General features: G+C 58.1%; 7 protein-coding genes across 7 annotated transcripts; 4 read left to right on the forward strand and 3 right to left on the reverse strand.

Annotated features, from left to right (window-relative positions):
- The first annotated feature begins 572 nt into the window (after positions 1 to 572).
- F5144DRAFT_205416 (uncharacterized protein) lies at positions 573 to 1,763 on the forward strand. The gene is made up of 2 exons (XM_066782962.1): positions 573 to 1,282; positions 1,343 to 1,763. The coding sequence occupies exons 1-2, from the start codon at positions 693 to 695 to the stop codon at positions 1,365 to 1,367; spliced, it is 615 nt and encodes a 204-aa protein (XP_066645355.1). The 5' UTR covers positions 573 to 692; the 3' UTR covers positions 1,368 to 1,763.
- Positions 1,764 to 2,310: 547 nt separating this feature from the next.
- On the forward strand, positions 2,311 to 4,514 carry F5144DRAFT_487600 (uncharacterized protein; the record flags this gene model as incomplete). The annotated part of the gene is made up of 4 exons (XM_066785619.1): positions 2,311 to 2,879; positions 2,938 to 3,075; positions 3,145 to 3,851; positions 3,928 to 4,514. The coding sequence occupies 4 exons, from the start codon at positions 2,311 to 2,313 to the stop codon at positions 4,512 to 4,514; spliced, it is 2,001 nt and encodes a 666-aa protein (XP_066645356.1).
- A 144-nt stretch (positions 4,515 to 4,658) lies between these two features.
- F5144DRAFT_205387 (uncharacterized protein) lies at positions 4,659 to 5,270 on the forward strand. The gene has a single exon (XM_066782961.1). It carries the CDS (start codon positions 4,804 to 4,806, stop codon positions 5,200 to 5,202), a length of 399 nt encoding a protein of 132 aa, XP_066645357.1. The 5' UTR covers positions 4,659 to 4,803; the 3' UTR covers positions 5,203 to 5,270.
- An 894-nt stretch (positions 5,271 to 6,164) lies between these two features.
- Positions 6,165 to 6,799, reverse strand: F5144DRAFT_592035 (uncharacterized protein; the record flags this gene model as incomplete). The annotated part of the gene is made up of 4 exons (XM_066790324.1): positions 6,165 to 6,200; positions 6,333 to 6,370; positions 6,519 to 6,621; positions 6,668 to 6,799. The coding sequence occupies 4 exons, from the start codon at positions 6,797 to 6,799 to the stop codon at positions 6,165 to 6,167; spliced, it is 309 nt and encodes a 102-aa protein (XP_066645358.1).
- A 281-nt stretch (positions 6,800 to 7,080) lies between these two features.
- F5144DRAFT_205470 (uncharacterized protein) lies at positions 7,081 to 7,884 on the reverse strand. The gene has a single exon (XM_066782963.1). It carries the CDS (start codon positions 7,751 to 7,753, stop codon positions 7,295 to 7,297), a length of 459 nt encoding a protein of 152 aa, XP_066645359.1. The 5' UTR covers positions 7,754 to 7,884; the 3' UTR covers positions 7,081 to 7,294.
- A 674-nt stretch (positions 7,885 to 8,558) lies between these two features.
- On the forward strand, positions 8,559 to 10,053 carry F5144DRAFT_592036 (uncharacterized protein; the record flags this gene model as incomplete). Its single annotated transcript, XM_066790325.1, has 4 exons — positions 8,559 to 8,615; positions 8,729 to 8,764; positions 9,322 to 9,445; positions 9,560 to 10,053. The coding sequence occupies 4 exons, from the start codon at positions 8,559 to 8,561 to the stop codon at positions 10,051 to 10,053; spliced, it is 711 nt and encodes a 236-aa protein (XP_066645360.1).
- A 1,344-nt stretch (positions 10,054 to 11,397) lies between these two features.
- F5144DRAFT_510001 (HCO3 transporter family-domain-containing protein) lies at positions 11,398 to 14,801 on the reverse strand. Its single transcript, XM_066786529.1, has 5 exons — positions 13,934 to 14,801; positions 13,614 to 13,784; positions 13,490 to 13,555; positions 12,939 to 13,429; positions 11,398 to 12,873 (listed from the first exon to the last, which is right to left on the reverse strand). The coding sequence occupies exons 1-5, from the start codon at positions 14,377 to 14,379 to the stop codon at positions 11,882 to 11,884; spliced, it is 2,166 nt and encodes a 721-aa protein (XP_066645361.1). The 5' UTR covers positions 14,380 to 14,801; the 3' UTR covers positions 11,398 to 11,881.
- Positions 14,802 to 15,168: the final 367 nt, after the last annotated feature.

Genomic DNA, 15,168 nt, shown 5'->3' on the forward strand with positions numbered 1-15,168 from the left:
TCACCACAACTTCAAGCAGGCCTCAACTGCGTAGCCACTTCCTTGGTTCAGATGCGGCGAAGACAGAAGAGATCTGCTCGTCCGTGCTGTTCCATCTTCCCTCGTCCTTTTCCGTCCAAGCTGGCCAGGGCTAAACACCACAAACTCGCGCTCCCCACCTCCAACACCACCATCACAGGCCAGCGTTGCCGTTTCGAGACTACTACCACCAAACATGGACCGCCTGTTAGTCGCACTGTCAGCACCAGCTTGTGCAGCTCTCCTGTCATTTTGTTGCCCGATCTGCATCCACACCCCTGTCGACGTTGCCTTCACTCCCCTCTCCGCAGACCAAGCAACAGGCACCGCACACACCCCCGAACCTTGCTTCGAGATCAAGGTCCGCGATTGGCTAAGGCCGACTGGGAACTCAACAACGGTCATGCTTTCCGTGGAGTCGACACAGATGTAATGTGGACCAAGGGCCAATCAGCCACCCCTCAATGCTCGAGCCGAGATGCCATGCCACCTCTCCATGCATCTCTGCAAGCTCTCGTTGAGGGTTTTTGTTTCTTGCCACACTCCTCCTGCCCGCCAGAAGTTGCGGCTGCATCGAGGCGGCTGCGCGGTTAGGCTGTCAGATCGGTGCGGGCGCGCCCCGGTCAAGAGAGTCTGTGTTGCTCCCGGACGGCGACCACACGGGTTCCTCATGTATGGCGTGTGGTTTGATGGACCGTCTCTCTCGCCTGCCTCACTGTCTGTATCGGATGTATGCGTGGGCGTCACTGCGCCAAATAGGCCCTCGCCTCTTCTCACGTCTCTTCATACATGCGGACATGCAGTCCGCCCTCGCAACTCACACCCTGAACCCAAGCCCGCTGCGTGTGTGCTACTCCTCCCCTCCTCTTCGTTCTGCTCCTCAAACCCTTGCCCTTCGTTGCTTGTCACCGGTCTTGCCATCAACGTTTCCCATCCGTTTTTCGGCTTCCTCTTTGCGTGCGAGCGGTGACTTCGGTTGGTTCCATCAACGCCCTAGCACAGCATTAGCCATTCAGCCGAGATCTTGTGTGGTCCAGCAGCTTCTCACTATAGCCCTGCTGCTCGCCTCTGCCCTTGACCACAGAGGAGTGGCCCCGATCACTGGATGGTGTGGCTCAGCCAGCCGGCAGACCACCTGTGCCAAACCCGATATTATTATAGCGGAGTTCATAGCTCGCGGCTTTTGTCTAATCGAGGCACCCGCCCCCAGACGCCACCCCTGGACAAGCCGCCGTTATAGCAGCCGTCTGCTGTCAGGTACCAGGTACCCCCCCCCCCCCCCCCCCCCAGTTCCCCCAGCCAGTCAGTCCCATCCATTCTTGCGGTTGCCCGTGCAGACCCTGGCCTGATTTCGAATGCGGCCTCGGCGCTCCTCCGTTGTGGACTGGGTTCTCCGCCGGTATTGATCCCACCTCCATCCCACCTTGGGGACAGGGGACCAAGGGAGCGGGCCTTAATACCACCAAGGACAGCCCTCGAGAACCATAACTCCCGGATCTATTCCGTTCTCGAGGATATCCACCAGCAGACCGGCCCCGCCGTGAATTGGCTAAAACACCCAACCTCACCCAAGATATCTTACTGCCTCCAGGCTCCTCAGGCCAGGGCCAACCTTTTCTCCTGCGTGTTCTTCGATCATCCTCACTGCCAAACCGACGACCACGGCCGATAACAACCCGGCTTACCATAGGACGAAGACTACTGGACTAGGGACGACGACACTGGTGGATTCGTCTGATCTTTGTTCTAACTGGCGGGAATCTGTCTTGCTGGTACGACACTCATCGTTCCGAGGGATTTATCTCTTCATCCGACGCCGCAGCTGTCTAGTTTCATCCACGGAAAGGCCCTGGAAGGCCGGCCACAGACAAATCTTCAACGATCGCCGTCAACTCCCAGCACGTCTCGTCCCCCCTGCCTCTACATAGATCGTGGGGATCGACTGAGATCAGCAACCAAGGCCGTGATTTTGGAGGTAGCAGACCCGCCCATCCGGTGTTGCCGTCGGTGATGTGCACCCGTGGCTTTTGATCTTTCGTACACCAACACCAGCACTCACTCGCTTCTATCGCCACCCCGTCATTCGCTTTTCCACCTGCCTCGTGGACATCAACTTGCGTTACTGGGGCGACCCTCAGCCCTCCTTGACAACCGCCAGAGACACCTTTACCCTCGTCGATCACCGACAAACAATTCCAAATGCTTGTTACCAGGCACAGCGCTACGGAGCAGAGTTCTTGGTCCATAAGCAAGTTCGAGAACGCCTTTCGCAAGTCTGCGGAGAAATTACGCATGTCGAACAACTTCGACACGGTGACGCAGTCGGACTGGCAGGGCCAGTACTCGTTCCTCCCACCAGGCGACAACACCATCTTTTCGCAGCCATACGAACATGTGACAGGCTCGGCCGAGAACGCAGAGTCGCAGGCGCAGCCACGGACGGTGGTTTCGCCGAGCGAGGGGCCTAAGCCGGAGGACTCGCCCCTGGACCATCGCCTCGACCCTCTCGGTCTGCGCCAGCCAAAGCAACCGTCGCCTATCCCAGAGCAACCGGAAAACCAAGGAGACCAGTATCCACCCAAGGCGCCCGAGTTGGCACACGAAGAGTCATCGACCTCGACAGAGACCCGGGGCATGTCCCTAGGGTCGAACCCCCTGAGCTCGGTATCCTCGGCGGGACAAGGTTCCGAGACGGCACCGAGCCACTCGGGAAACGAGGGGCAGGCCGTCATCAAAGAGGAGGATGAAGAGGTGGTCGAGGACGAGGATATGATCGAAGGCGAGGTAGATGGAGACGCACAAGCCCAGCCGCAGACGGCCGCAGAGAGGACCGCGCAGCGACGGAAGATGAAGCGCTTCAGGTACGTCACTCAGCAGGTGTTCATTAAAGAAAAGCAAGCAATGGCTAATACTCCCCAGGCTCACTCACCAGCAAACGAGATTCCTAATGAGCGAATTCGCAAAGCAGCCGCATCCCGATGCCGCTCACCGCGAACGACTCTCGCGAGAGATCCCCGGATTGAGCCCACGGCAAGTGCAGGTGTGGTTCCAGAACCGGTAAGCCCCCGATCCGAGGTTGCCGTCTTGGACGCGAGCACAGCAAGCGGCGGACTGACTGGTAGCTAGCCGTGCCAAAATCAAGCGTTTGACCGCGGACGATCGCGAGCGGATGATGAAGATGAGGGCAGTCCCGGAAGATTTCGACAGCCTGAGCGCACTCCACTCCCCATACGGCGCTGTCCATGGCCTAGGAACACCCATCACCTCGCCAGTTGATCTCGGCGGTTCTTCATACGCGGACCATATGATGCGGCCTCTCATGGTGGATGTAAGGCGGCATGAGGGTGACGAGCATCTGTCGCCCACCGGCCTCAGCCCGGCGTTTGGCAGCATAGGCTTCAACCCGTCGGCTGGACTCAGCACTCCGGATATTCTCTCACCTATTTCACCCACCTCTACCGACCGATACGGCTACCCGAACCATCTTTCAAATCCGCCGTTGAGCGCCGGGCCAAGGACGTCGAACCCATTCGCGCGGCAGTCGAGCCTCGACTCGGGGATGCAAATGCACAACCACCACTCCAGGCAACAAATCCGCCCGCTACAGCCGCTACAGCTCCGCGAAACCATGACCAGGTCGCGGTCAGACAGCCTCCAGTCGCCGCTGCGTTCGAGCATGTCGTGGAAGGGCGACGCAATCGACTACACCACCTACCATGGTGGTAACTCTTCCCCTCACATAGGAGGCCGCCAACATGGCCTCTATCATCAGGATCAAGTGGGCGGGAGTTCTGCTGGCGGCATGGGTGGCTACGACTCTGGGAACTACTCAGGTAGGTTTTAAGAGCGAGGGAGAGCCTCGGGGCCGAACAGAGCGAGAACGGAGGACTAACCAACCACGACTAGCAGGCTCTACCGTCCAATCACCAACGCACTATTCAGGCTTCCAATCCTCCAGCCTCCAGGCCAACCAACAACGCAACTCCCGACTGAGGGCCGCGTCCGCCTCCCTCCCCCTAGGCCTCGACCTACGAACACAGTTCCGATCCGCCATCGGATCCGGCGGCATGCCAAACTCGACGCACTCCCCCGGACCCCGTACCGCCTCAACCCCCCAACTCGGCGGCGTCTCGTCCAGCTACACGGGGAGTTTCCCCTCCGCACCGCTCGCCGCCCCCGTCGATTTCTCCCTGCCCCGGTCATCCGGCTACCGGACCTCGACCAGCGACTACTCGATACCGCAAATGAGCGCCCCGATCGCGCCGCCCAACGATTTCTCGCAGGCCTTCCAGGCCAGCATGTCGAGCTCGAGCTCGCGGACGCCGATGCGGGACTCCTTCGGGGGCGGGCCGCTGGGCCTGGGAGGGCAGGGCCAGGGCTCCGGGGACCGCGGCGACGAGTACTCAGACCCGCTGGGCATGAAGCGCAAGCGCAGCTTCACGGGCCCGGCCTCCGCCACGACCACCGGCGCCGGCGCCTACGGCAGCACCGCATAACCTGGCGCCACGTGCGGACGGCGGACGACAAACCTTGTTTACGAAAACAGGGCACTATAAACTACGATTCTTTCTTCTTTGTTGTTCTCAGGGGAGATGGAAATACCCAACCAACTTCACCCCCTGTTTTTGGCTCGTCAAAACGCATATTCATTTTTACTTCTTCGCGTGCGGCAGCATCGCCCCCCTTTTTGACCGGCCTCTTCTATACGATGGATCGACGACACACCTCCGACATACAACCTCTCCTCTCGCCATACTCGAAGAAGGAGGGTCTCGGATCGGAGGGATGTTTCAGGAAACCCGAGCGGTCCATTACATTACCCTGGCGCGGCTACTTCGATTCTTGGCTCTACACTTTTTTTGTTGCGCTGTTTTGTTACGATTTGATATTTTGATCGGGTACGATCTGTTGTGGGCGGCTCGATTCCATGATATCATTGGTGTTGGTTGCGACAGGAAAGATCAGTTTTGTGTTTTGTTTTTTGGAACTATGGATGGGATAACACTATTACTACGTTTCTACGACCGGCGAACGGGAGGGTTGATGATTACTGGCGAATTTGACAAGGCTGTTTCACGGAAAAGAAAACCCAATTTCAACGGCGGAATGGTTAGGTTGATTTGCTGGTGGTGGTGGGGTTTGCATTGGGTGGCTGGGTGGTTGCTTTGCGGATGGGTTATGTGAGTGTGGGTATGTGTGTGTGTGTGTGTGTGTGTTACCATTTGTCTGGTAGGGATAGGGGCTAGCCGGCTGGCGTGTTCTCTCCCCTTTGTCTTCTCTACTAGCCGTGTACATAGATAGACGAACAAACTGAGGACGTTTACAATTGTGTCCATTCCGGGTCTCCGCGGTCCCTACCTCGTCGTCTTTCTCGACCGTGTTGCGGTCTTCGGGTCGTGGCCCAAGTTTCCGGTTCCTTTAAACGACCTTTACCGTTTGACGCAGACCCAGCGAAAACTGCCGTGGGCGCAAGACATACGTTGGGTTGCAACCGCTTGGAAGGAGCCTTGATCCGACAGCAAGAGGAGTGCACCGGTCGAGGTGTACAAAGCAAGATGGGAGAGGGGTCTGTTGACGGGATCTGCCGGGCTGGGTTCAGGGTTGCGTGCCTCAACCAGTCAGGTCGGAAGGGGTGAGGAGAGATGTGAGGTGAGACATGAGATGCGATGACATCCACATCGAGCCTTGCATTGCAGCATACTCCACAACTTGATGCATAACATGGCACCTTGAGTCTGCATCTCGCCCGCGCAGCAAATGGGAGCCGCGTCCTATTCGCTGCGGCCCCCTTCATTGCCGGACAAGAAAGAGGAGAAGAGACAGGTACATGGCACCTTGGTTATGGCCAACCCCGGTTGGGATCGCCTGTGAAACGGAGCCACATCTGCCTTCCTTTCCCCATTCACTCCCACAGCAAGTGAGGAGGCGTGTGAGGGCTGTGGCTGGGTCTTGGCTGCTGCTGGTTGCAGCGCGGTCAATCCCGTCTTCGTTAGCTTCGGTGGTTTACTCGGGCACAGCGAAATAACTGGCTTGCCAAACAGCACCGTGGATTTGGTGTGGCCTCGGTGGTTCGCTGTTGTCGGGAGCTCTTGCCGGGGAGTGGTCTGTCTGGTAGCGGATGTGGTTGGCTGCCACTGGCGACGGCCTCATTTCGGCCAACGTTTCGTCGACCGTCCCGCATCCTTGAGTGAAATCATTACGCAGGTACCGGACGGAGGGGCAAAACGCGTTCCGGTATGCAACCGGCTTCGACATACGAATATGCAATAATCCAGCCGAATGCCTTCGCACAGGTGGGAAGCACAATATTCCACCGTTGTGTCCTGCCAGAAGTTGTGGAAGAGGCGCAGATCTGTTACCCCGCCCCAAAGCTTAACAGTCTGGTTGAGATGGGGTACCTAAGCCAAGCAGTGACAAATGACATGGGCGTGTCGTCACTCCCCGGTCTTCGACGGAGCATCTCGAAGGTTTCCGTGTTCGGAAGTGCTTGCTCGACCAACCATCAATGATCATCAGCGGCCGCCGTTGCAGCCGGCCGACCGTCCCGTCCGCAAACTGTGGCCGGGCGTCATGGCGCCTCCTGCTCATCTTCCAAGCAGCTACCTACCGTGGTAGTATCGCCTACTTTCCTCTGAAACCGCGGGGAAACGGTCGGCTTGGCCCCAGAGTCCGGGGAAAGGCTTGATCGGAAAATAAGACAGATTAAAAAAACGTGCGCCGTCATTAACTGCGGAATGGAACGCCGCCGCCACCTCTGATTGGGAGATCTCTCGAGAGCCATCTTGGAGATGCAGCTTAACACGGACGATGTTGTGATGTTGCGACGTCGAATACAGCCTGTTACTCATCAGCCTGCTTTGGCCCTGGCCGGGATGACAGGATCGAGGTCACTTACACCAAGAGCCGGGAATATGGAGAGGCATTCTGGAGTTCTCCAGGCCATTTATGCAATTGCCGGCTGATCTTGCCCACTCCAGAGTAGGCTGGCGTTCGGGTCCTGTGCGGCCATGCCATGTTTGTCGAAACTCTCCGGGGACGGGGCGGCGCCAGGAATCTTCTTTGCATGGTAGCCAGAGGTGATCTTCAATGGACTAGACATGTCGGGACAAGGCGCTCGGAATCAGACATCCCAGTATCCCAATCCGTCCAACGTTCCTCCAAGCCGTGGGATGCCTCTCTGCGCGAACATTGTCCACATGTGCTTGCATCCCGCTCAACCATGCCGACCATTTCTGTAGGTCTGTGGGAGACGGAGTGAGTGTGGATCAGGAGCCGGTTACGAGGGGTTTGCGCCACTAGTGTCAGTTGATGTTGGCCAGTGTTTTGGAGGTGAGAAGCCGTGGGCCAGAGCAGGGCAGTTACGGGAACCAGCATTAGCGGGCATTTGCGCATTCCTTCTGGAGGCATCTACAACGGTTCCTGCGTAACCCCTCCCTCGCTTCTTACACACACCCATACGCAGAAGCAAGAGGGGCAAGATTGCCGTCCCCCAAGTCGAGGAAGCGCCGTGGTGAGGTTTTAGGGCCAAGGAAGCGGCTATCTCCGCGGCTATCGTTCCTCGAAATAGTTTAGACGGGCGAAAGGGTGAGCGGTGCCGCCGGTGTATCTGAGGGCGAGCCGCGCTGAACCCTGAACCGCTCTGCGCCTCCGTGCACCCAACCACAGACCAGGTTAGGTGTGGTGCGGGCTGCAGTGGCACAGTCTGGGGATTGAGTTGACAAGAATATCTCTGCATGTCTTCTGCGAGTGCACGGAAGGTTGTGCAGATCAGCTTCGAATGGTGGCTGGTGTTGAACTCGTGTCACGTCGATGATCATCGGCTGCCCGCTTGTCTCCAGGGGACGAGGTCAGCCTGCAGGGTGAGTGTTGATGTAACTTTGTTTGGCAAACAGGCGAGAAGCTAGATGCGCTTGACCTCACCCCGATCCCAAGCCAAAACGGAATGCGAGGAGAGGAGGCCCCCTGGGGACAAGAAGCCCGGTCCTTCAGCCTTGTGTCACAACAACGGTATCGTCACCACCAAACCAGTAGGGCTAGCCGGGCCGACTTGATTGAGTTGAAAACGGCCGTGCCCGGGCGTAGTAACTCTGTCAGAAGAGAGGATGAAAGCGGCGCGCTCTGCGGCATGTCTCATCTGGCACGATGTCACGGGGGGGGTGAGTGCGCAACGAGATCCCTGCCCAAATAGGGTTCGCATCTCAGAGTCCGCACCGGGCGATCGAATGGGCCTGCAGAATGGTGGGTTGGATTTTGTCCGTTGCGTTGACCATCGGTCCCAACCACGGCAGATCGAAACGGTTCCGACTGCCGGAAAATTGTCGAGCGCGATCCGGTGCGGGAATCTCGCGCCCCAGACCCGGACGGCGAGATTGAAGGCCTATTGCAGCAGCGTCGAAGCCGTCGATATGAGACATTTCGAGACGGATACATGAACCTGGAACCCGACAACCAAGGACGGCACGGCATCGAGAGCAGCATCGATCCGGTCGAGATAGACTTGGGACGGGTTGAACTTGGGGTTGTGAGCCGACGAGTCCGTCATGTCCAAGACTCCAGATGCAACGTCTGTGTGGGTTGCAGCAAGGGAGTTTAGGTCGGTTGCAACTCTGGGGAGGAGGAAAATGGTGCAGGAAAAGCTCCTTCGAGTGGCACTGGCTCACTGGCTCACTCGGTCCTCTGGGGAAGGAGGCAGGCTGCCATGGACTGAGAGAAAGCCGACACAGCACCACGGTACCGAGAGGTGAAGGTGCGAGGGGTGCGAGGGTACGAGGGGTGGAAACGAAACAATTGGCAAGCGCGAACTTCGATAAGATGATCTGGACCCACTCGACATCGTTCGACCATCACTGCCAGGGTCCCTGTTATCACTTGCGCCTTCCTTGCCAGCTTCCATGCCTGCCGGATCACGCACTGACCAGGGCAACGGAGTGGGCAGTCCGGCCCTAACGCCATTGCCTAAAACGGTAAGAGCGAAGCTTGACAGGAGGAGCCAAGGCAGTTGCTGTCAGGGGCCATCCTCTTCACCACCACTTCATCACCTTCCTCCACCACGGTACCAGATCCAATACTCCGGCGTTGCACTTCACGATACACGCTTCGATTAAACCAGTGGCACCCGGCACTTCCAAATTGCCAATGGCTTGAAGGCTGGGCGGATGAAACAATTCCTATGCCTATTCTATCTCTGTCTTTTTTTTTTTTTTTGTTCTCACAGCGCCTATGGAGGTTCAGACCTTGTTTTCCGGGTGTGCAGCTCCAACTAACGAGGCAGAAACACCTTGATGCCCTGAAGATTCAGTATAGTTACGTGAATTCGACCCGTACTCAACGCCCTCGATGAGCCGGTGGGACCGCCTGTCACAGCCGAACCTTAGGCCTGCAACGTCACCCCGCGACCCCCGAACGCCGGTACCGAAGAGACGTCGTGGTGCCTGACCCGCCTATCGGGGTCATTATTTGCAAGCCGAGACGACTAGGCGGGTTTGCGGCAGAGGATTCGATGCTCAACAAACAATAAGAGCTATTCGAAGGAAACCCACAGCGAGATGCTGCAGGCGGGCGTGCGAGTACCCGGCCTGCCTTGGCCATTTCTGCCGTATCCCGTTTTTCGCGCAGCCGCAATACTCCCATTCCAGGCTCTCCTGCGCTTCCCCTTGGCCCATGACCTGGTTGAGCGGTCTGGTGGTTCAGATTCAATATACGCTTCATTCGGCTAAATTACCTGCGTCCTTGTTGATTTGGAGGCGAGCTGCCTTCCCCATGGGACAAGTCCGATACTCAGAGCCTCGCATCTCTTGGCCTAGTCGACAGGAACCCCGACTTGTCCGAGGTGCCGCGGTTGTCCGCGGCCTGCTGCTAGTGGCTCTGTTCAATCTAACCCTCGGGTTTGGTGTGTCTGGCATGCCAGGGGTCGGCCCCTCTGGAGGGTGCCACGGTCCGGTAAACATCAAGTGTCAAAATCGAGCCACCGGAACTTGGCCGGACTCCCAAGATGGGCGGACGAACCATAGGCGACGGAAGTTAAGCCTGGGATGACACCAGTGCAGTTCGTTCACGACACGGCATCTCGTCTCCACCGGCTCAATCCATCACGGCACCATGCACAATGGCACCGGATGTCGTCGAGAGAATAAAAAACGTGCCGTGGTCTCAGTCTCCGCTAGCTCATCCTTGGCCGGGAAGAACTGGATGCTGCCGGGCGGAGCGAGAACACCCAGGAGCCGGTGATGGGGTGTCTCGCTTGTGTCAACCACCTGCCTTCTTGAGAAGACAGGCGCGCATCTCCAGGGCTCAGCCCATCAAAGCTGACAACACCGAGCACCTTCAAGCTTCCATTGAGCCGTATCTAACATGGCATTATTTCGCGTTGCGGTGACGATCCGAGCATCGCGGTAGATGGTCTGGCTGCCGACTTTGGTTGGTCTCTTCTTGTCTGTGTATGCCGTTGATGTGAGCGATCAGGTCAACGGCCAGTTGCGACCCGCGGCACAACGCTTCCCAGCACGGCCTTTGGAACTACAGCAAGTGCCAACCTTGGGCGTTTTGAGGAGCCTAGACGCGATGCATTTGCCAACCAACAGGAGCACAGCACGAGGGGCCCGTCGGCTCCGGGTTCCTGCCGCTTCGCAGCGGCCTCTCTCCAGGGTTTGCATTTTCGCCATTCGGGACTATGTAGGTGCGCGAGTGATGAGATGTCGCCGCCGGCAGCGAGACCGTCATGGGGGCTGGGGTGATCACATCGGAACAAGAAGCCGGCACAGTGCAGTGAGGAGTTCAGCCACCCGATTGAGCTGGTTGGTGCTGTTGATGGGCTGGCCAGGCCGCGGCCATTGTTTGTTCCTCACAGGGTTGCATTCCGCCCGGCTGGAGATGGGTTGATGAACTGTCGAGGCGAGAAGTACCAGCAACCTCCCACGACTGCCTGGCCTAACCCAAGGCCCCTGTGGGGCGTGGCGAGCGGGTAGTCGCAGTATCGACTGCGGTTGCCAGTTTTCCTCTTTACAACTATCAGGTTTGGCGCTGGGGGCAACAAGCCCCTTGATGTTTTGCTCAGAATGGGTTCCCACCACCAGTCCACGGGGAGGCCGGAGTGATCGTCTCGGGCTTCTGGAGAGAGACAGGTTCATCTACGAAGGGTTCTTCTGTAGATGAAGAGAGCCCAGTACCCTCTGCTGTATTGATGACCTTTGATTGTTGATGCAAATTAAGCCAATGTCCGTGTTCCTGGTTGACGAGGCATAGGCGGCGCGGGTAATCGGCCTTGCCGCCCGTGTAAGACGCCAACATGCCTCGACGCAATGAAGGACAGGCCACGATTCGCGGTTGTTCATGTATCAAGTCATGAGGATCAGCGGTTTCGAAAGATTGTAAAGTAGGCGAATATCTAGGCCGCTATATACGTGCTTTCTGGGCGCAGTGCCAACATGGTATACTTTGTGCCCGACCCGTCTTGCTCCTGGCCTTCTGGGGGATAATGGAGAGATTTGGCCAGATGAAACGCGAGATTGTCTCGCTCGTTGCCGCCTAGGGGGAATGGAGTTACTTACTCGTCGTTGTCTTTCTTTTATACGAGTGTTTCCCCGATCTATTCGCGCTGAAGCCCCAGCGTCAGAACTCTAGGGGTATGGGAAGGAAGTATTGGCGGACGATGATGTTGGGCAACGAGTCGTTGCTAACCTCCAACACATCGGGCACTAGACATGGATCGACAACGAACGTTTGAGCCTCGTGGCTATGGATGTTGAGCAATGAACGGCCTGTCCAGTGGCGCGAAACGCCTTCCGATGCCCTCCAACCACTCGAGAACCGACCGACGACGGACCCGTCCGAAACAACGACGCCGATGAAGAACAGGTCTACCGATCTACACACTCCCCTCGCGATGTAGCGTGCTCAACCGCCGCCTCACAGCTCCCGACCGACTCTCCCCAAGCTCAGCGAGCTCCTCGTCGCTCCGCCCCTCACGAGCCCGACTACCCTCGCCCTCCTTCTTCCTCCCAACCCGCTCCGTCTCCTCCCCCGACTCCCCACTAAACACATTCCCGCCATCATCACGATCATCCAACACGCCACCACCACCACCACCCCCTACCGGCCCACCAAACGACCCCCCCACACTCTCCATCGTAAACGGGCTCGCCGTCGGCCCATCCAACACCGCCAACTCCTCCGCCGTCAACCACCGCGGCAACACCAACGCCCTTACAGGAATCAACGCAAAGATCACCACCGGAAACCCCACCGCCGCCACCGTCTGCGTAATCGCGAACGTCGCCGCAAACCCCACCACCTCCACCCCGACAAACGCCCACACCGCACCCCTCCTCACCCCCCCACCACTACCAAGAAGCGGATGCTCCCCCTCCGTCAACGCCGCATCCCTCGCCAGGAACAACGCCTTCGCCGTGATGCCATTCCCCGCCAGCGCCTGGAACCCCATGATGAAGAACAGCCCCGCCAGCACGCCCTGCGGGATCAGGTGCAGCACGGTCAGCAGCGGGCCGGTCATGGCGACCAGGGTGAGCAGGCCCTGGGTGAGGTTGGACACGCGCTGCTCGACGACGTGCGTGGTGCGGATGGTGAAGCCGCCGGGTGTGTGCTTGGGGTGCTGTTTGGTTTCGGGTTGGGGGTTGTTGGAGATGGTGGAGGAGGAGGAGGGGGAGGTGGAGGTGGGGACGGCTTCCGTGACGCAGAGGGATTCGGTGTGGAAGGGGGCTTGCGGGATGAGGCCGTTGGGGAAGGGGAGCCCGAGGAGGCCGGCGATGCCGGTGGTTAGGCCGAGCAGGAAGAGATCCCAGTGGAAGCCGGCGGGTTTGCGGAGGGGGAATTCGGTGCCTTGGGCGATGAGGGAGGATACTATGGTTGGTTGGTTAGAGGGGTGGGGATAGAGGGGTGGAAGGGGAGGGGGGAGGGGGACGGACCGTTGTGGTCGAACCAGAAGAGGATGGTTAGCAGGATGGCGAAGGGGATGGCGATGAAGATGTCGCCGACGGGGATGTCCCAGAAATGGACGAACCAGCCGCGCTCGGCGACGGTCGGCATGAAGGCGATCCCCGTCGGCAGGGTCTCGAGCGGGATGTGCTTCATCTTGCCCATGTGGGCGAAGCCGGTGAAGAAGACGACGGTCAGGGGGGTGCCGTAGTCCTTGAGGAAGACGCGCACGGGGTGCTTGAACAGGCTGCTCTGGCCAAGCTCGCCGCAGATGTAGGCGATGGCGAAGACGAGCAGGGCCACGACGACAGACAGGTAAAAGGGCTCGTTGTCGCCGAGCGTCTCGAGGATCTGGATCCCCTTCTGCAGGTAGATGAAGGCGACGTAGAAGCCGAAGATGTCGCAGGGGAAGCGTGTCACGTAGCGCAGCCAGTTGCACGAGTTGGTGACGGCCAGGATCCAATGAAAGATGAGGGACCATCTGGTAGCAGTCAGTACCTCTCTTGTACACGACCCTGGTTGCGAGTTGCGGATGACTTACATCCCAATCCAGCACATAAAGGCCAGGTAATTAGTGCCAGTCGGCATCATGATATCGTAGACGGTACTTCGGCAGGTCAGTCCACCACCCTAAAAACCAAACCAAGTCCAGGCAGAAAACATACTAGTTAAACACAGTAATCGGCCCCGTCACACCGACAATGACCAACGGCTGACAGGCGAGCACAGAAAACACGACGGCGCCGAGGACCGACGCCAGCAGCACCTCGTTGACGCCGTATTGCATGCCCGTCTTGTTGAACATGTCCAGCGAGAAGGCCAGCGCAGGCAAGATGCTACACGAGGGGAAGATTCACGGTCAGCTTTCACCATACCAACAACCCTCCACCCAGCCAAAAGCCAGAAAGGAGATACACCAACCACCAACACCCCCCCCCCCCCCAAAAACAAAAACCAAGAAAGAAAAAAGAAAAGAAAAACGAACTTCGCAAAAAACATATACACCGTCGCCGGCACAACGCGATAATTCCACGCATCCCTCCAGTCACTCCAATAGAAGGGCGCCCTCTTCCGGACATCATTGACCATGCCACGAAAGAGGTGGATCTTCCACCAGGGGTCGTGGCGCGGTGCCCGGTGCCGTTCCGGAGCCGGGTCCGGGTGCGGTCCGGCAGCGGCGGAGGCGGTTACGGGGGCGGTGGCGGCGGGGTCATGCTGCTGGTGGTGGGGGTGAGGATGGCGGGTTTCGTTGGATGTGGGCGAGCGTGTCCAGTCGCGGATGCGGAGGCCTGTGCGGGTTTTGGGGTGGGAGGTGTTGGGAGGGCTTTGGTCCTGGTTCTGGTTCTGGTGGTGGTAGGAGAGGCCGCCGTCTCCGGGTCCCGGGATGGAGCCGCCGGTGCCGGTGGTGGGTTTCTCGGAGGTCGAGGCCATGGTCTTTTGTGGTTTGCGGTGTGCTGTTGCTTCCCGGATTTTCACTTTTTGGGTCCGACGCGATTCATCATCGATCCTCTTTCGTTTGGGGCGGTCCGTCCTGTGGATAGGAATGTTTGCTGGGCCTCAATGGAAGGGAGGCTGAGAAACACTACAGCGACAAAAAATATCCAAGGTTATCATATTCCGAAAAGAAATGCAAGATCAGATGGACCCTTCGCTTCCCGGCAACGGCGAAGAAGAACGGGTAGAGCAGGGGTGAGTGGACCCACGACGGGAACGGGACCGAGTGCAAAGGCGGCATGGCGCCAAACTAACACACCGTCAGGAACAATGTGCAGATCTGGTGCCGGTTTTCCGGTATGGTGGGAGAACAAAGGGCTGGATGACCGAGTGCCATGTATCATGCTTATAATACCGAATGCTAGGTAGCAAGACTTTATCTTCAGAAAGAAAGGATCATGGAGACATTGTGGGTGATCTCAACTTGTCTCAGTGACTCAAGCCCATTCCCGATGATCATTTTGGAGCCGGCTCCGGCCCGGGCCGGGGCGGAATCGATCACCTTGAGTATCGTCCAAGTCGAGTTCGGCCACAACCAACCTCCCCATAACATATACATACTCTACACAATACATACAAACAAAAAATCATCGCCAACGGCAGTTATCGTACAACACACTTGCTGATGCAACTAGTCTATCCACGTCCCGCATTGCCTGCCCCGGCCGTCGCTTTGCCCTTGCTGCTGCTGATGCTGCTGCTAACGGGAGAAACAAGAGAGGAGGG

The sequence above is a fragment of the Chaetomium tenue genome, assembly GCF_020726465.1.
Source record: "Chaetomium tenue strain MPI-SDFR-AT-0079 chromosome Unknown F5144scaffold_3, whole genome shotgun sequence".
Classification (NCBI taxonomy): domain Eukaryota; kingdom Fungi; phylum Ascomycota; class Sordariomycetes; order Sordariales; family Chaetomiaceae; genus Chaetomium; species Chaetomium tenue.

Coding starts and splice junctions, on each gene's coding strand:
- F5144DRAFT_205416 (XM_066782962.1), top strand. CDS start 693: ATGGCGTGTGGTTTGATGGACCGTCTCTCTCGCCTGCCTCACTGTCTG. Junction 1,283..1,342: donor CGTCTGCTGTCAGGTACCAG/GTACCCCCCCCC, acceptor TCCATTCTTGCG/GTTGCCCGTGCAGACCCTGG.
- F5144DRAFT_205387 (XM_066782961.1), top strand. CDS start 4,804: ATGTTTCAGGAAACCCGAGCGGTCCATTACATTACCCTGGCGCGGCTA.
- F5144DRAFT_205470 (XM_066782963.1), bottom strand. CDS start 7,753: ATGCAGAGATATTCTTGTCAACTCAATCCCCAGACTGTGCCACTGCAG.
- F5144DRAFT_510001 (XM_066786529.1), bottom strand. CDS start 14,379: ATGGCCTCGACCTCCGAGAAACCCACCACCGGCACCGGCGGCTCCATC. Junction 13,556..13,613: donor CCGATTACTGTGTTTAACTA/GTATGTTTTCTG, acceptor GACCTGCCGAAG/TACCGTCTACGATATCATGA. Junction 12,874..12,938: donor CTTCTGGTTCGACCACAACG/GTCCGTCCCCCT, acceptor AACCAACCATAG/TATCCTCCCTCATCGCCCAA.